The sequence below is a fragment of the Lissotriton helveticus genome, chromosome 6 (genome assembly GCF_964261635.1).
Source record: "Lissotriton helveticus chromosome 6, aLisHel1.1, whole genome shotgun sequence".
Lineage (NCBI taxonomy): Eukaryota > Metazoa > Chordata > Amphibia > Caudata > Salamandridae > Lissotriton > Lissotriton helveticus.
In genome coordinates, this window is record NC_136067.1 from 32,177,818 (window position 1) to 32,198,342 (window position 20,525).

The following is a 20,525-nucleotide window of genomic DNA, read 5'->3' on the forward strand; positions in this document are numbered from 1 at the left end:
CTAATGAAATGTCCACTTCTGGACCCAACAAATGATTGCATGTGAAGGGCAAATCTGCAATACTATCTTACACTTCAGGTTTAAAACCTCAAATGAGCAGCGGTGAATATCCATGGATGTCTACTTCTATGTTTATCTGTCTCTTTGCTGAATCAGCAGAGTCTTACACTGACTTGAAGCAGGTTTTGAAGGAAGTCTCCCCCTTCTACTACAGTTCTTGCCCTATTCTGATACTCGCCAGGCGGGTTTTTATCCGCTGGTCTAGGTTCTCCCATTGTAGATGCGTGTACCTGTTACAGTGGACCAGAGTTACCTCTGCGCCACGGTGCAGACCAAGCACTTTCCATCTTTTAACTCCAGCCTTTCACTGTCCTCAGCTGCAGAAGGCCTTGAATAGTATGGATTGTGCCATTTTTCAGCATTGAAAGAACATCTGGTCTACGTGAGTTTGAAAGTATTGTGGCTCTTAAGGAGAGGACTTGTTTGTTTCATATATACTTGCTTTAACAGCTTTCAAGGTAGCTGTTTCGAGAACACTGGTCTAGTCGATTGGAGAATATTAAGTAATATTGGGAGGTATTGTTTTTTCTATGCAAAGGCCTTAAGGTTTACAACAGAAAACACGATTTCGCTTGCTCTATTTCCATCTGAACCCAAATGTGTGGGAAGCTCTCTCAATTCTTCCATCATACTTGGTGAGATCATCAGATGCTGTGGTTGGGTACATGTCTACCTCACCCTGGAGAGTGTCTGCGTTGATGTCTGGTCATACCATTTCTTCCACTTCCCTTATGTAGTTTCCTAAACCTCAGTGTCTGGCTGTAACTGTGGGATTTCGTCTGTCCTCCCCATCTCCTTTATCCCCTGCCTTGTCTGGTAAAACATATTCACTTTTTGTTAATAGGTTCTGTGTGTTTTATTTTTCTTTTCATGCATTGTGACCTTGATGTCCAATGTCTACATGGCCCCCCTCGCACAAGTGGCTCGCCAACACGACCTCAACATCATCTCCTACGCCGACGACACCCAGCTCATCCTCTCTTTCACCTAGGACCCGCACATCGCCAAAACCAACCTCCACGAGGGGATGAAGGCCGTCGCCGACTGGATGAGGAGCAGCCGCCTGAAGCTGAACTCGGACAAGACGGAGGTCCTCATCCTTGGACCCACCCCCTCAGCCTGGGACGACTCCTGGTGGCCGACCACACTGGTAACAGCACCGACACCCACCGACCATGCACGCAACCTAGGATTCATCCTCGACTCCTCCCTCTCAATGTCTAAACAGGTTGACACCGTCTCCTCCTCCTGCTAAAATACCCTCCGCATGCTCCGCAGGATCTACAAGTGGATCCCGGCTGAAACAAGAACGGTGACACGGGCCCTCATCAGCAGCAGACTGGACTACGGCAACGCACTCTACGCAGGTATCCCACCAAACACCTATGACGACAAAAACGCATCCAAAACATCTCCGCCTGACTGATTGTCAATGTCCCCTGCCGCAGCCACATCACCCCCCACCTGAGAGACCTACACTGGCTCCCCGTCGACAAGAGGATCACCTTCAAGCTCCTCACCCACGCACACAAAGCACTCCACAACGCCGGACCAGCCTACCTGAACCGCAGACTCAGCTTCTACACCCCCACCCGCCAGCTCCGCTCCGCCAGCCTCGCCGCTCTCTCCTGCATCCGATGAACGACCGCCGGCGGCAGATCCTTCTCCTACCTCGCAGCCAAGACCAGGAACACCCTCCCCACCCACGTACGGCAGACCCAAGACCTACTCGCCTTCAGAAGACTCCTCAAGACCTGGCTCTTCGACCAGTAGCAGCACCCCCCCTCCCCTCAGCGCCTTGAGACCCTCACGGGTAAGTAGCACGCTTTACAAGTACTCTGATTGATTGATTGATTGTAAATCAATTCCTACCCAAATATTTTTTGGGGTGAGTGAGGCTTACTTCAATCAACATGGAGTGCCGTCTTTCTTCTCTACATCAATGTTTATCCTTGGAGGTCAAGGACATCTCTCTCCTATTCTGACTCTAATTGTCCTCACACATCAAGTGAAAGCCATTGACAGGTCCATGTCGGTGGCCTCTTCTGTGGACACAGTAAGATGAGATTGTTCATCAGCCTCCTTGACTGACGTTTTCTTCGGTGTGAAGCGTTTGTCCTTGTGCGACCTTTTATGCTTACTTGAAGATTTTGGCTTCACCAGTTAAGTAGATTTGGATTTCTTTTCTTTTGCCGACTTCGTAACTCTTTCACTTTGGGGCACAATACACTCAAGGTCTGACTGTTCGTCATAAGATCCATGTACCTTAGCATTAACCACATCGCTGCTTGGTAGTTTCCCCTGCTGTGCTGGACAGCAACGAAAACGGGTGCGGTCATGACGAGCTCAGCTCGTCATGAGCACCTGAGAGGTATATGCCATGACGAGCTCAGCTCGTCATGAGCATGGAAGGGGTTAAAAGAAGGCTAGCATGCCGTTGACAAAATGCCCTAAAAACACAGTGAAGTGACTGAGCCTAAATCTTTGCACAACTTTGCTAGGGGGGCTCAAGCAATGCAGATACGAGCACCAGTACATGGAAGACGTGTTAAAAAATGCGCCCGGCTAGCCAAGAAATACTCTCAAGGGATTCTTAGCCAGTTCTGACATAAGAATGTTTAGTGTCATATTAATATTTCTTTTGCAGAAACACCTTTGGAACTGGCCAAGTCATACATCTGATTCCATTTAAAAGCTCTTTTAGGGAGGATATTATTCGAGAACAAGCCATCTGTGATGAATTTATTTTTTGAGTTGTAATAAGTCTTTCACATACCTGCAATCACTAGTAGACACTGATGCTGACAGCATTGCTTGGAAACACCCTCAATAACACAAAAATATTGCTTGACTTTCAAATCAGATGAAAACCATTTGCAATAATGTTGGAGACAAGACTCTGCGATTCTATTCAGTCCTTTGTAGATGTAATAAAGATCTTGTAAATGATGACCTAAAGTTACTCACTTGGAACCTTAATTTTCCATTATTATTATCATTAAAACATTTTAAAAGTAGTCAGCTACCCATTTGGGGTTTTCAGGCACTTACATGGCAGGTCGGGGGTGTCCAAGTTACATTAGCTCAAAACAGCCAGGTGGTCTTAAGCTTCTCAAAGTTTCTGGGAGGGCACACAGCTTGGTGGGCAGCGCCTAAACCCTGTCAACCCCAGTGGTATAGGTTCCTGACTAGGCCCTACCGCCGAAGTCTCCTGCAGAGGGTCCCCCAGGTCAGTGATGCCCCAACTGACTGTAAACTTTCCCTCCTTTTCTTTATATATGCCCAGGTCAGGTGACCACCCTCTAAGGCGGCAAAAACAGGCTCCGCCCCTATTCTAGAAGGTTCCAGGAGCTTCCCTAGTCTAGCTATGGGCAGGCAAGGCAGGCTGGTATGGCAACAATGTTTAGGGGTTCCACAGCTTGGGGCCCTGATGTGCAAAGGACCGTCCTCCAACGAGTCCGTTTCACTCTCGGAACAACGCAGAGGGCACGTCCACTGGAGCACAGGGGACGGGGTGGGTGGTACGGTCCAGCAAATTCAAGCGGATACCTTCGGGCAATCCCTGATATGGCTCTGTGCTTATAGCACAGGGTTTTAAAGTGGATTCGTTTCTCCACCTTAAGCCAGTGGAGTTCCCGGAGGAGGTGCGAGCTTGAAGTGCTTTTTGGAAGTCTGTAGAGCATTCTGGTTGCTGAATTCTGGGCCACTTATAACCGTCGAATGGAAGCTTTGTCTGCCTCCAGATAAAGCACGTTATAGAGGTCTTGACAGAGTTAAGTGACTGGATTACCAAAGTTTGTGCTGCGAATGGCAGAAGCCAGATGTTTTTCCGCAGCCATTTCAGGACAACAAAACAGGTGGCAGCCACCTGCGGCCTCATGGATAGCTTATTACCCAACAGGAAGCCAAGGATCTTATCCTTGGGAACGGGCTCCGGAAGAGGACCTAAAAATTCCAGGCAGTGCTGGGGACCCCAAATTGACGCATCCCTTCCCAGTACCGGAACGTCGGGCTTGTCTCTTTTTAGTTTCAGTGACTAGCTGTTCATCCACCCCAGGCATGAGTTCAATGCTTCGGAGTTGTTTTTCTGAGCAGACGACAGGGAGAAAATATTCTACACGTGGTCTGCATATGAAAATAAGATGAGTCCACAGCTTTCCACTAAGTCCGCCAGAGGGAGCACATTGATGTTAACCCCTTCGACGCTCATGGAGTTACGCCTGTCGTACGCTCATGACGAGCTCAGCTCGTCATGATACGCAGGTTTTCGCAAATGTCAGCGCACAGCGGGAAAACCCGCAGCGCGCATGTAGTTAAAGAGTGCCGGACTTAGGGCCGAACCTTGAGGAACTAAAGAAGTAAGGGCGCATCGCAAGGAGGAGCTACTGGCTGAGATCACCTGAAACGAGCGATCCTTTAAAAAGGATTTCATCCATGAAAGGACTGTCCCTTGGAGTCCCAGGACGGCCAGCCTCTCCAAGAGAGCGTCATGCGACTCAGTATCAAAGGCCACGTTGAGATCAAGAAGGATCAGTGCGGCCATCTCACCTCCATCCAAGAGCCATCTAAGATGCTACGCGACTCCTGGAAGGGCGGATTCGGTACTGCATCGCATCCTAAACTCAGAGTGCGAGGGGTGTCGGAAACCTTGAGACCCAGTAATTAAATTGACAGACAATACATATCATCCCAGTCCCCCTTCAGCAACTGCACACAAATTAACACAAAGATGATAATTAGGAATCCTTCTCTAAGACAGATGTCAAAAGTAACTTACCTTTGGGGCCCTGGTACAGATTCCTTTCATCCTGTGCCTAAAAAGACAGTGACAAACCCCACTCTAAGCAGAATCTGCTGGTCTGTTCCTATTTTTTTAGTTTTTCTTTTTAAGGGGGTAATTGAAATATGGCTAAAACAGCCCACCTGCTTTTCATAATACGATCTCTCAGTTTTTTTTTTAAAGCAGGCAATTTATATATATTTTTTAAGTACTTACAGACGCAATGCTTGTGGATATATATATATACTAGTCCTAAAGAAAGTAATGAAGATTACGTTGATGGAGACCCAAGATTACAAGTAACTCATCAAATACAATACCCATAAATCAGAACATCCATACGAGGCAGAAGCATTTATAGGGTACGGGCTACGTGTCCCGGCACCAAGTGCCAGCCATTCATCTCTAGCAACGACAGACTCACAATCTGTAGTATGCTAAAACCACCAGCCATAGGGATGATGGGTTCTGTGTCTCTGCATCATTACTCACACAATAAGCCCTTACAGGTGGTCCCTGAGGCCCTACGTGTAGGGCAGCGGGTCTGCATCCCAAACTCAGAATGTTCAGTACATCCTTTCCTAATGCTCTACATCCTGTGATAATTGTGAACCTTCCATATGCATGGATGGCTCAGATTTGGCAGAGGGACCAAGAACCCACTCACCCATCCTTCAGCCAGGCAAAGTCTAACCATTCAAATGTTACTTTTCCTGTATATTAATCAAATATTCAACTTCACCATTGAATTGGGTTTGTGAGAAATATTAAAATAAATTACCAAAATAATATCTCAACGGTTTCTGCTATTCTCATAGACATAGCTATGGCCTTATGCAGTATAGATTGGGGGGCTGGTCACTGTAAAAACGTGCCAGCCTTATTTTAAAGGTGAACAGTTCTTTATTCCTGCCTCCACCTTCCATCTCTAAAGGTACAGAGCACTTAACCTCCTGCTCATCCTCCATTTCTGAGGGGAACAGCTCTTTGCCTCAGACACATCCACCCTTTTCTAAAAGTCAACAGTGCTTTACACCCGGCTCATACATCCATTTCTAAAGGTACAAGGCCCGTTCCCCTGAATGACCATTATTTCCCGAAAGTACAAAGCTCCGTCTCACAAGCCCAATCCTGAGCCATCAAAGGGCTCTGAAGCCACACACATCTCTGCCCTGCAATCAGTCACACAGTGGGCAGGGTCTGTAACCACCCCAGCCTTGGGGCAGTAGTGCGGTCAATGACATCAGCAATAACATTTGTGTTGAAGACACTGTGGGACTTACAGTTGATGAAGACGATTTTTACCATGGTGAGAGCGAAGAAGGTGAGCGGCGTAAAGGAGATCTTCACAAACAGCGTAGTGAGCATGAACAGCACCAGGATGCCGACGAGGCTCCCCAGCACGCGTAGCTTCTGAGGAATCCTGCAGGGGAAAGAGAGAGCCGAGGTTATACTGACTCCCAGACTGAAGATACTACTATAGTGAGAAAAAACAAGAGCAAGAGGTACTCCATACTGTATCCAAAGTAAAGGCACGTGGACAGTGAGGAGCCAGAGAACAGAGGTAAGCCTTGGTGTACTCCTTTATTGACACCCCATCAGGAAGACACCAAAGAACCCCACTGAGTGAACACTGAACCCAAGACACAGACCCCAAACAATCAACAGAACAGGGATTCATGTATACAGGACCCCAACTCTGCAACACCCCATCATGAAGACAACAAAGAACCCCACTGAGTGAACACTGAACCCAAGACACAGACCCCAAACAATCAACAGAACAGGGATTCATGTATACAGGACCCCCACTCTGCAACACCCCATCAGGAAGACACCAACGAACCACACTGAGTGAACACTGCACCCAAGACACAGACCCCAAACAATCAGCAGAACAGGGATTCATGTATACAGGACCCCAACCCTACAACACCCCATCAGGAAGACACCAAAGAACCACACTGAGTGAACACTGTACCCAAGACACAGACCCCAAACAATCAGCAGAACAGGGATTCATGTATAGAGGACCCCAGCTCTGCAGCACCCCATCAGGAAGACACTAAAGAACCACACTGAGTGAACACTGTACCCCAGACACAGACCCCAAACAATCAACAGAACGGGGATTCATGTATACAAGACCCCAACTCTGCAACACCCCATCAGGAAGACACCAACGAACCACACTGAGTGAACACTGCACCCAAGACACAGACCCCAAACAATCAACAGAATAGGGATTCATGTATACAGGACCCCCACTCTGCAACACCCCATCAGGAAGACACCAACGAACCACACTGAGTGAACACTGCACCCAAGACACAGACCCCAAACAATCAACAGAACAGGGATTCATGTATACAGGACCCCAACTCTGCAGCACCCCATCAGGAAGACACCAAAGAACCACACTGAGTGAACACTGTACCCAAGACACAGACCCCAAACAATCAGCAGAACAGGGATTCATGTATACAGGACCCCAACTCTGCAGCACCCCATCAGGAAGACACAAAAGAACCACACTGAGTGAACACTGTACCCAAGACACAGACCCCAAACAATCAGCAGAACAGGGATTCATGTATACAGGACCCCAACTCTGCAGCACCCCATCAGGAAGACACCAAAGAACCACAATGAGTGAACACTGTACCCAAGACACAGACCCCAAACAATCAGCAGAACAGGGATTCATGTATACAGGACCCCAACTCTGCAGCACCCCATCAGGAAGACACCAACGAACCACACTGAGTGAACACTGCACCCAAGACACAGACCCCAAACAATCAACAGAACAGGGATTCATGTATACAGGACCCCAACTCTGCAGCACCCCATCAGGAAGACACCAAAGAACCACACTGAGTGAACACTGTACCCAAGACACAGACCCCAAACAATCAGCAGAACAGGGATTCATGTATACAGGACCCCAACTCTGCAGCACCCCATCAGGAAGACACAAAAGAACCACACTGAGTGAACACTGTACCCAAGACACAGACCCCAAACAATCAACAGAACAGGGATTCATGTATACAGGGCCCCAACCATGAAACACCCCATCAGGAAGACACCAAAGAACCACACTGAGTGAACACTAAACCCAAGACACAGACCCCAAACAATCAACAGAACAGGGATTCATGTATACAGGACCCCAACTCTGCAGCACCCCATCAGGAAGACACCAACGAACCACACTGAGTGAACACTGCACCCAAGACACAGACCCCAAACAATCAACAGAACAGGGATTCATGTATACAGGACCCCCACTCTGCAACACCCCATCAGGAAGACACCAACGAACCACACTGAGTGAACACTGCACCCAAGACACAGACCCCAAACAATCAACAGAACAGGGAATCATGTATACAGGACCCTAACTCCGCAACACCCCATCATGAAGACACCAAAGAACCGCACTGAGTGAACACTAAACCCAAGACACAGACCCCAAAGAATCAACAGTACAGGGATTCATGTATACAGGACCCCAACTCTGCAACACCCCATCAGGAAGACACTAAAGAACCACACTGAGTGAACACTGTAGCCAAGACACAGACCCCAAACAATCAACAGTACAGGGATTCATGTATACAGGACCCCAACTCTGCAGCACCCCATCAGGACGACACCAAAGAACCACACTGAGTGAGCACTGCACCCAAGACACAGACCCCAAACAATCAGCAGAACAGGGATTCATGTATACAGGACCCCAGCTCTGCAGGACCCCATCAGGAAGACACCAACGAACCACACTGAGTGAACACTAAACCCAAGACACAGACCCCGAACAATCAACAGAACAGGGATTCATGTATACAGGACCCCCACTCTGCAACACCCCATCAGGAAGACACTAAAGAACCACACTGAGTGAACACTGTAGCCAAGACACAGACCCCAAACAATCAACAGAACAGGGATTCATGTATACAGGACCCCAGCTCTGCAACACCCCATCATGAAGACACCAAAGAACCACACTGAGTGAACACTGTACCCAAGACACAGACCCCAAACAATCAGCAGAACAGGGATTCATGTATACAGGACCCCAGCTCTGCAGGACCCCATCAGGAAGACACCAACGAACAACACTGAGTGAACACTAAACCCAAGACACAGACCCCAAACAATCAACAGAACAGGGATTCATGTATCCAGGACCCCAACTCTGCAACACCCCATCAGGAAGACACCAAAGAACCACACTGAGTGAACACTGCACCCAAGACACAGACCCCAATCAATCAGCAGAACAGGGATTCATGTATACTGTTGGACCCGGCCTCATGGCGTGGTCCTACCCCTCCCGCATGGCGGGCCCAGGACGATATCCGCCCTCCACCAGACCTCGGGCGGCCCCTTCGGCCCGATCCTGCACGCCCCAACCACACAGGGCCGGCTACCATCCCGGTCCACCAGCGCAGGCCTGACCCCAGCGTAGGCCCATCACGGCCTCAGCACGAGGCCGTGCCCGACTCCATCTTGGACCCGCCACGTCACAACCACGTGGCCTCGGCCCCAGCCCAGGCCCCAGCGAAGCCCCGACATCGAGGCACCAAGATCTACCCAGGTGGTCGAGTAGCCACTCGACAGATCCCGGAGGAAGGGGAGTTTCGATGGGCCTCCAGCCGTCCCCGGACGCCTGGTATCGATCGCCCTCCGGCCTCCCTGGGCGCTGGCTCCACCCCCCTGCTGGGTGTCTGGACACCATCATCCCGGCCCCTCGGACCCCCAGGCGCGAGGGTCCGGACTTCAAAGACCTCCAGACCTATATCTGGGCCAGCCCTGGATTAAGACTTCAGTTGTATCCTGGACTGGAAGCCCTGCTGACGCTGTCACGGCCGACACCAGACGAACTCATCCGTAACCCGACGATCACCCGAGAGCCTGCTGGCGCTGCCGCGGCCTACCTTGCTGAACCATCCGAGAGCCTGCTGGTGCTGCCGCGGCCTACCTTGCTGAACCTTCCAAGAGCCTTCTGGCGCTGCCGCGGCCTACTTCGCTGAACCACCTTACAAGCCTGCTGGCGCTGCCGCGGCCTACCTTGCTGAACCATCCGAGAGCCTGCTGGCGCTGCCGCGGCCTACCTTGCTGACCCTTTAGAGAGCCTGCTGGCGCTGCCGCGGCCTACCTTGCTGAACCATCCGAGAGCCTGCTGGCGCTGCCGCGGCCTACCTTGCTGAACCTTCCGAGAGCCTGCTGGTGCTGCCGCGGCCTACCTTGCTGAACCTTCCGAGAGCCTGCTGGCGCTGCCGCGGCCTACTTCGCTGAACCACCTTACAAGCCTGCTGGCGCTGCCGCGGCCCGAACATCGCGGAACCCCCCAGCTCGAGGATTGAGAGCTGTGCGTAGGGTATCCCTTCCTCCGCCCAGAGTAAGACTGTCCCGCTACCTTACCCCCCTTTACGAGACTTTCCAGATCCCTCGATCTGCTTGTACATACTGCCAAGAACCAGCAACCGTTTATTCCCTATAAAAGCTTGAGACCTTAACTTCTTGTGTGGTGTCCATCTGTAGTGTTGTGATTACTCTGCGGTACGATCCTAGGAGAGGACCCTCATTCAGGAGGCCTCTCAGCAAACGCTCGGCTACTCCTCGACGGAGAGGTGGCCCTAGGGGTGGTCAGTCAGACATCTTCTGCCTCCCCCGGGGACGCCTTTCTAACATTGGTGGCAAGCGCTGGGATCCGAGCCCACGCAGATCGTACAGAGAGTAATTCGCTCACTACCAAGAAAAAACCACTGCAACCATGAGCACAGAATTCCAGAAAGAGAAAATGGAAGACTACAGTCACAAGGAGCTAAAGCAATTCTGCAAGGACTTAGGCATCGCTACCACTGGCTTAAGTACTAAAGAAGACTTTAAATCGGCCCTGCAGGCCTGGGTGGACGCCGGCGAGGCGCCACCCCCGAGGGAAGATAACCCGGGCCCGAACGGAGGCACGGAGGCTGCGACGAACCCAGCGGGAGGGAGACCCGCGAACCCAGACGCGGGCCTCTCCCACGAAGATGCCAGAGAACGAGAGAAGAACCGGCTCCACGAATTGGAGCTCGTTCGACTCAGACAAGAAGGAGAGATCCAACTGGCAGAAAGGAAGTTAGCCCTCGAGCAGCTACGGCTAGAAGGAGACCTGGAAGAAAAGCAAAGACAAAGAGACCTCGAGGAGAAGAAACTCCTGCTCGAGCACGAGCGCGTCCTCAAAGAAATGGAATTTAAAGCCAAGGCAAACGAGACTGATCGCTCCGGGGGGAAGACCTCACCTCCCCCGGGGGACACCAAGGTGCACATACCCAAGGATGTCGTCAAAGAGTACTATAAGAACGACGACATCCAACAGTGGTTCAAAGCCTACGAGGTCGCCATGACCGCCCATCGAGTACCCCTCAAGGACTGGGGCGCCGGCCTGTGGGGGAAGTTTATCAACGAAGGGAGAGACGCCCTGCTAGAGCTCCCCGACGCCGAGATGACCTCGTACGAGCACATGAAGACCGCCCTCCTCACTCGCTACAGACTCACCCCCGAGATGTACCGGCAGCGATTCCGAGACTGCAAAAAAATCCCCGGTACCACGTGGGTGGAGTACGTGAACTATTACAGCAGAGCCTTCGAGGGGTGGACTCGGGGCTGTCAGGTCACCACCTACCAGCAGTTGGTCGACCTCATTCTGTGGGAACATCTATCCAATAACTGCTTCATCGAACTCCAGCAACACCTCCTCGACAGCAAACTGACTGAGCCACGAAAACTCGCTGTCGAGGCGGATAGATGGGCGAGCACCCGAGTCGCCCGGGGTCCGACGGAAGACTCCGGCCGGGGATCTCCGGGAAACCACCGACCCCGAGGCGGCAGAGTAGGCCAGAGCCGGGGACGAGACGCCCCCCAGGGGTCATCCCCTGCCTCCACGTCGCCACCCTGGGGCCAGAGAGGGGGGCCCCCCAGCCAGACCCGGGCCCCGCCCGAATGTTACGTGCCACAAATGCCAGCGACAGGGTCATTACGCGAATGACCCCCTCTGCCCGATGAATCAGCGACCCGGCACCACCGGGCCCCCAGCCCGCCAGATAATGGCCGCGGCCCTGGGTGAAGAAGGTAGTGAGGAAGAGGACAACGGCCCCGAGCAGGCCGGGTGGGAGCCCGCCGCCATGACCTTAGCCTGCCTGGGGACTCACGACCTAATCCCCCGAGGCCCGATCCCCGGCAACACCCAGAAGTACCGCCAGTGGGTCACCATCAATGGTCGCCGAACCGAAGCCCTCCGTGACACTGGAGCCAGTGTAACAGCAGTCCGCTGCCATTTGGTGACCTCCGAACAGATTCTTCCTAACGTCCTGTGCCCAGTCCGGTCCGCAGATAACTCAGAGACTTTGTGCCAGATGGCCCGCATCCCCTTCGAATGGGGGGGAGTGTCGGGCATGCTAAAAGTGACTGTCCGCGACGATGCCCCCGTGGACTGCCTCCTTGGGAACGACCTGGAAAGTTCTCCCTGGGCAGGCGTCGAAAGAAGAGAGCACCTAGGGATGCTAGGCCTTCCCGAGTGGGTCTGCGCGACCACCCGTTCCATGTCCGCCCGAGCCTCCACCCCAGCGGGGGAAGCTTCGACTGAAGAGCCGGAGTGGCCCGCACCGCCGCCACCCGTCATCCCCGAGGACCCTGGCCTGGAACACGGCTCCCAAGAGCCCGACCAAGAAAATCTCCCCGAACACCAACACCTCCCCGAACTCGCGCAATGGCGCTAAGAAGGGGGTCCCACTCGCGAACAGTTCCGGCAGGAGCAGAAAACCTGCCCCTCTCTTGAGGGGGTCCGACAGCAAGCCACTACTCAAGCCACGGGAGACCCCGCGGGGTCCCACTGGGTCTATTGGGACAACGACCTTCTCTACAGTGAGCAGAAGATTGCCGAACTAGGGGCCAGCCGGGTGCTGGTCGTGCCCCTCCGATTCAGAGACTTCCTCCTAAACTTAGCACATGATGTGCCCCTCGCCGGGCACCTGGGGCAGGACAAAACTTACAGCCGCCTGGTGACCCATTTCTACTGGCCGAAAATGCGGAACGATGTGCATAACCACTGCAGAACCTGCGCGACCTGTCAAGCCAGCGGAAAGAGCGGGGGGAAGGTGAAGGCCCCGCTCCAACCCTTCCCCGTGGTCACCACAACCTTCGAGCGAGTGGGGATCGACATCGTAGGGCCCCTGGATCCTCGCACCTCGCAGGGGCACCGCTTCATCCTCGTCCTGGTGGATCATGCTACCCGCTATCCCCAGGCCATCCCCCTCCGAACCATCACGGCCCCCGTGGTGGGCCGAGCCCTCATGAGCATCTTCTCCCGAGTCGGCTTCCCTCGGGAAGTCGTGAGTGATCGGGGCTCCAACTTTATCTCGAAGCATATGCGGTCCCTCTGGCAGCAGTGCGGGGTCGCCTATAAGTTCACCACTCCGTATCATCCCCAAGGAAATGGACTAGTCGAACGATTCAACAGGACACTGAAGGGGATGATCAAGGGCCTAGAGGAGCCCCTCCGGCGCAAATGGGATGTCCTACTGCCTTGCCTCCTGTTCGCCTACCGAGAGGTACCCCAGAAGTCCCTGGGGTTCAGCCCTTTCGAACTCTTGTACGGGCACCCGGTCCGAGGCCCCCTCAGCCTGGTCAAGGAAGGCTGGGAGACGGCAGTCCGAGATGCCCCACCTGATGTCTACCGGTACCTCCTGACCCTACGCAATCAGACTCGGAAGTTTCGGGGACTTGCCGAGGACAACCTGGAGGCTAGTCAGGAAGAGATGAAACGCTGGTATGACCAGAACGCCTCGTCCATCGAATTCGAGCCGGGCCAGCAGGTCTGGGTCATGTCCCCGGTCGAACCTTGTGCCCTCCAGGACAAGTGGACGGGGCCCTTCAAGGTGGTGGAGCGCAAGAGCCCCGTCACCTACTTAGTGTCCATGGAATCCCCCAGGAACCCCCTCCGGGTTCTCCACGCTAACCGACTCAAGCCGCACTTTGCACGCACTGAACTAAGTCTGCTGCTGGCGACCGATGACGGAGCTGAAGACGACTCCGAGCCACTACCGGATCTCCTCAGCACCACCGAGAAAGACGGCTCCTTCGAAGGGGTCCGGCTCTCCTCTACCCTGACCCCAGAGCAGCAACAAGACTGCCGGAAGCTGCTGGGGCAGTTTGCGGATCTGTTTTCCCTCACTCCGGGGGTCACCCGGTGGTGTGTCCACGATGTGGACACCGGAGACAGCCCGCCTGTGAAACACCGAGCTTTTCGAGTACCCGACCGGGTTCGGGCCTGCATCCAAACAGAAGTGGCCAAGATGTTAGCTCTGGGGGTAGTCGAACCCTCCAACAGTCCCTGGGCCAGTCCCGTTGTCCTGGTCCCTAAAGCCGCCGCCCCCGGGACAACTCCGGAGCTCCGGTTTTGTGTTGATTACCGGGGACTGAATGCAGTCACCAGAACCGACGCCCATCCTATCCCCAGGGCAGATGAACTAATCGATCGCTTAGGAGCTGCCAAATTCCTCAGCACCTTCGATCTCACGGCGGGGTATTGGCAGATCGGCCTCACCCCGGGTGCACAAGAACGATCAGCCTTCTCGACCCCCGATGGCCACTATCACTTCAAGGTGATGCCCTTCGGCATGAAGAACGCACCAGCAACCTTCCAGAGGCTCGTGAACCAGGTGCTGGCCGGACTAGAGGAGTACAGCGCTGCCTATCTCGATGACATTGCTGTGTACAGCCTTCACTGGGGTGAGCACCTGACCCACCTCTGGACGGTCCTGACGGCCCTTCGGCGGGCCGGACTCACCATCAAAGCCAGTAAGTGCCAGATAGGCCAAGGGACTGTGACCTATCTGGGACACCAAGTGGGGAGCGGCCACGTGGCTCCCCTCCAACCAAAGATAGACGCCATCCGGGACTGGGAGCCCCCAGTCACCCAGACCGCCGTCCGAGCCTTCCTGGGGCTCACTGGATATTATCGGCGGTTTATAAAAGACTACGGGAGCATTGTGGTGCCCCTGACCGAACTGACCTCCAAGAAGCTACCAAAGAGGGTGCACTGGACCCCTGCGTGCCAAACGGCCTTTGAGACTCTAAAGACTGCCATGTGCACCGCCCCTGTGCTCCAGGCCCCCGACTACAGCAGAGAGTTTGTAGTCCAGACCGACGCCTCGGAGCACGGCATCGGGGCGGTCCTGTCCCAAGTCAACCCCGAAGGAATCGACCAGCCTGTGGCCTTCATCAGCCGACGCCTGCTGGCGAGAGAGCAATGCTGGAGCACCATCGAGAGGGAAGCCTTCGCCGTGGTGTGGGCCCTCAAGAAGCTCCGACCCTACCTCTTCGGCACCCACTTCCGGGTCCGAACACTAAACCCAAGACACAGACCTCAAACAATCAACAGATCAGGGATTCATGTATACAGGACCCCAACCCTGCAACACCCCATCGTGAAGACACCAAAGAACCACACTGAGTGAACACTGTACCCAAGACACAGACCCCAAACAATCAACAGAACAGGGATTCATGTATACGGGACCCCAGCTCTGCAGGACCCCATCATGAAGACACCAAAGAACCACACTGAGTGAACACTAAACCCAAGACACAGACCCCAAACAATCAACAGAACAGGGATTCATGTATACAGGACCCCAGCTCTGCAGGACCCCATCAGGAAGACACCAACGAACCACACTGAGTGAACACTAAACCCAAGACACAGACCCCAAACAATCAACAGAACAGGGATTCATGTATACAGGACCCCAGCTCTGCAGGACCCCATCATGAAGACAGCAAAGAACCACACTGAGTGAACACTGTACCCAAGACACAGACCCCAAACAATCAACAGAACTGGGATTCATGTATACAGGACCCCAGCTCTGCAGCACCCCATCATGAAGACACCAAAGAACCACACTGAGTGAACACTAAACCCAAGACACAGACCCCAAACAATCAACAGAACTGGGATTCATGTATACAGGACCCCAGCTCTGCAGCACCCCATCATGAAGACACCAAAGAACCACACTGAGTGAACACTAAACCCAAGACACAGACCCCAAACAATCAACAGAACAGGGATTCATGTATACAGGACCCCAACTCTGCAACACCCCAGCATGAAGACACCAAAGAACCACACTGAGTGAACACTGTACCCAAGACACAGACCCCAAACAATCAGCAGAACAGGGATTCATGTATACAGGACCCCAGCTCTGCAGGACCCCATCATGAAGACACCAAAGAACCACACTGAGTGAACACTGTACCCAAGACACAGACCCCAAACAATCAACAGAACAGGGATTCATGTATACAGGACCCCCACTCTGCAAGACCCCATCAGGAAGACACCAAAGAACCACACTGAGTGAACACTAAACCCAAGACACAGACCCCAAACAATCAACAGAACAGGGATTCATGTATACAGGACCCCAACTCTGCAGCACCCCATCAGGAAGACACCAAAGAACCACACTGAGTGAACACTATACCCAAGACACAGACTGCAAACAATCAGAACAGAGATTCATGTATACAGGACCCCAACTCCGCAACACCCCATCAGGAAGACACAAAAGAACCACACTGAGTGAACACTAAACCCAAGACACAGAACCCAAACAATCAACAGAACAGGGATTCATGTATACAGGACCCCAACTCTGCAACACCCCAGCATGAAGACACCAAAGAACCACACTGAGTGAACACTGTACCCCAGACACAGACCCCAAACAATCAACAGAACAGGGATTCATGTATACAGGACCCCAACTCTGCAGCACCCCATCAGGAAGACACCAAAGAACCACACTGAGTGAACACTGTAGCCAAGACACAGACCCCAAACAATCAACAGTACAGGGATTCATGTATACAGGACCCCAACTCTGCAGCACCCCATCAGGAAGACACTAAAGAACCACACTGAGTGAACACTGTACCCAAGACACAGACCCCAAACAATCAACAGAACAGGGATTCATGTATACAGGACCCCAACTCTGCAACACCCCATCAGGAAGACACCAAAGAACCACACTGAGTGAACACTGTACCCCAGACACAGACCCCAAACAATCAGCAGAACAGGGATTCATGTATACAGGACCCCAACTCTGCAGCACCCCACCATGAAGACGCCAAAGAACCACACTGAGTGAACACTGTACCCCAGACACAGACCCCAAACAATCAGCAAAACACGGTACCCCAAAACTGAAACACCCAAAAATGAACATGAGCCAACACTGGGTTAATATACACAAGACCCCAAATCTGTAACACCTCAGCATGGAAAGACCCTGAAAGAGTGGTAGTAATGTACAGCAAACCAGGGTTAGTAAATGCATACAAAGCCACAACAGTGAGTCGTCACAAATGGAGTACACCACACATGCTCATGCACAACAAAACTGAAATACCCAAACACTGAACAGCACCAGAGAGAAATGTAGTTAATATATACTGTACCCCATTATTATGACACTTCAACACTGAGTGAAACAGAGAGAGAACTTGGGTTAATGACTAGTGTACCCCAAGAACCTCACACTTAAACAATGAACAAGATTGTGACAACACAATACTGAGCAAACCCTTAAATGAACATGAGTTAATGCAGACGGTAGCTCAAGATTACAACACGCCGCAATGAACAGAACACAGGTAAACATATCAACACTGAGTGACAATGCATTCGGTACCCCGAAACTGTGATATAGCCGAAAACTCGAACAAACCAAGCCTAAAGAAAAAACTGAAACAATGCACTCAATATCACAGCACCAACACTTCAGGCATAACTGGTGCTTCACGCCAAAGCACAGCCTCCCAACACGGCGTAAAATAATTCAATAAAAAAGGAAATTAGACAAAGAACACTGAAATTTCACGCTGGAACCTTTTACTACCTGCCTTCTCCACCAGGCATCTGACGGCGTGGTGAAACGTTCCAGTGTTTGACCCCTTCTTGTCCCACCAATCTCAGCTTCCTACTTTTGTGAGACAAACTTCTCTAATAATCAATCAATCATATCATTTGTAAAACGCACTACTCACCCGTGAGGGTCTCAAGGCGCTGGGGTGGGGAATGCTGCTACTGCTCTAAAAGCCAGGTCTTGAGGAGTTTTCTGAAGGTCAGCAGGTCTTTGGTCTGCCGTAGGTGGATGGGGAGGGTGTTCCAGGTCTTGGCGGCGAGGTGGGAGAACGATCTGCCGCCCGAGGTCGCTCTTCGAAGCGGGGGACTGTAGCGACTGTGAGGTCGGCGGAGCGGAGCTGGCGGGTGGGGGTGTAGAAGCTGAGTCGTCTGTTGAGGTATGTTGGTCCGGTGTTGTGGAGTGCCTTGTGTGCGTGGGTGAGGAGCTTGAAGGTTATCCTCTTGTTGACCGGGAGCCAGTGCAGGTCTCTCAGGTGGGGTGTGATGTGGCTGCGGTGAGGGATGTCGAGGATCAGGCGTGCAGAGGCGTTCTGGATGCGTTGGAGCCATCTCAGGAGATTGGCCGAGGCTCCTGCGTAGAGGGCGTTTCCATAGTCCAACCTGCTGCTGACAAGGGCCTGGGTGACTGTTCTTCTCGTTTCAGCGGAGATCCACTTGTAGATCCTACGGAGCATGCGGAGAGTGTTGAAGCAGGAGGAGGAGACTGCGTTGACCTGTTAAGGGACCTGCGCTGGGACGCTCCGTTGCTGGGGCAGCCATGCACATTATAAATCTAACAAATAAATAAATAAAATTAGTCATGGAGAGGGTGGAGTCGAGGATGACACCTAGGTTGCGTGCTTGGTCGTTGGGTGTTGGAGCGGTTCCCAGTGCGGTCGGCCACCAGGAGTCGTCCCAGGCCGAAGGGTAAGATCTGAGGATGAGGACCTCCGTCTTGTCGGAGTTCAGCTTCAGTTGGCTGTTCCTCATCCATTCAAGCAACGGCCTTCATTCCTTCGTGAAGGTTGGTTTTGGCAGTGTGGGGGTCTTTGGTGAGAGAGAGTATCAGCTGGGTGTCATCGGCATAGGAGAGGATGTTGAGGTCGTGCCGACGGGCGACGTGGGCGAGCGGTGCCATGTAGATGTTAAACAGGGTTGGGCTGAGGGATGAGCCCTGGGGTACGCCGCAGATGATCTTGGTGGCTTCGGAGCGGAAGGTGGGGAAGGCGGATGCTCTGTGTTCTGCCGGAGAGGAAGGAGGTGGTCCAGTCCTGGGACTTCTCTTGGATCCCAGCGTTGTGGAGGCGTGTTCGTAGTGTGTGGTGACAGACCGTGTCGAAGGCGGCTGACAGGTCCAGGAGGATGAGGGCAGCCGTTTCTCCGTTGTCCAGCAGGGACTTGATGTCATCGGTGGCGGCGATGAGGGCAGTCTCAGTGCTGTGGTTGCTGCGGAACCCGGACTGGGAAGGTTCCAGGATGTTGTTCTCCTCGAGGTAGCGGGTCAGTTGTTTGTTGGCGGTCTTCTCGATGAGCTTTGCCGGGAACGGAACGGGAGCAGGGAGATGGGTCGGAAGTTCTTGAGATCCTTGGGGTCCGCCTTGGGTTTCTTGAGTAAGGCGTTGATCTCGGCGTGCTTCCAGCTCTCCGGGAAGGTTACTGTCTCGAAGGAGGTGTTGATGACTTTCCGAAGATGGGGTGCAATGGATGTGCTGGCTTTGTTGAAGATGTGGTGAGGGCATGGATCTGACGGAGATCCGGAGTGGATGGTGTTGATGATCTTCATGGTGTCATCGTCGTTGATGTTGGTCCAGTAGAGCAGGCGCTGCTGTGTTGGATCGACACTGCGATCTATCTCATGTTGCAAATCATGTTAAACCAATAATTGTCAAAGTCTTCAAAGAATAAAGTTCATCAAATTCAAATTATCATTTGATTTATTTAATCAATTCTCAATGTTGAAATTCACATCGTGAAATATATCAAGCTCGTAAATCCATATAAATTCATAAAGCTTGTGGCATTGAAACTGTCGTGGATGTCTGTGATCTTGGGGTGAAAGAAGGTGGCCAGCGAGTTGCACAGGTCTTGCGAGGGTGGAATGTCGTTGGTGTTGGAGAGTTCCTTCACAATGTTGAATAGCTCTTTGCTGTTGTGCGCGTTGTTGTCTAGGCGGTTTTTGAAGGGCGGCGTGGCTGTCCGGTGTTCGTTCACAGAGCCAGATCTTCTCCAGCTTTCGGCAGGTTTGCTTGGAGGCCCGGAGGTCTTCAGTGAACCAGCTGGCTTTCTTGTTGGTATGATTGTTGGAGGGTTTCTTGATCGGGGCGAGGGTGTTGACGCAGTCGTTGATCCACTGTCTGAGGTTGCGGGCGGCGGTGTTGGGGTCGGTATGGTCGGCGGGTGGGCTCTGGGCGAGGGTAGTGCTTAGCTGGTCTTCGGTGACTTTGCTCCAGCAGCGGTGAGGCATCTGTTGGGTGCGGTGGTGCGTGGTGGGTTTCTTGAAGGTGAAGTGGATGCAGCGGTGGTCGGTCCAGTGGAGTTCGGTGGTATAGTTGAAGGAGACGTGGGGGCTTGCGGAGAAGATGGGGTCAAGCGTGTGACCGGCGGAGTGGGTGGGTGTTGTGACGAGTTGTCTGAGTCCGAGGTTGGCTAGGTTGTCAATCAGGGTAGCGGAGTTGGTGTCGTCATAGTTCTCGAGGTGGAAGTTCAGGT

At 52.7% G+C, this 20,525-nt stretch overlaps 1 protein-coding gene across 6 annotated transcripts in view; it reads right to left on the bottom strand.

Annotated features, from left to right (window-relative positions):
* The window catches only part of SLC29A1 (solute carrier family 29 member 1 (Augustine blood group)), a 471,283-nt gene that overhangs the window by 106,816 nt on the left and 343,942 nt on the right, over positions 1–20,525 (bottom strand). For all 6 annotated transcript variants that reach the window (XM_078647310.1, XM_078647311.1, XM_078647306.1 and 3 more), the window contains one exon: positions 6,124–6,263. In XM_078647310.1, the coding sequence (XP_078503436.1) occupies positions 6,124–6,263 (140 nt within the window). The remainder of the gene's footprint in view (positions 1–6,123; positions 6,264–20,525) is intronic.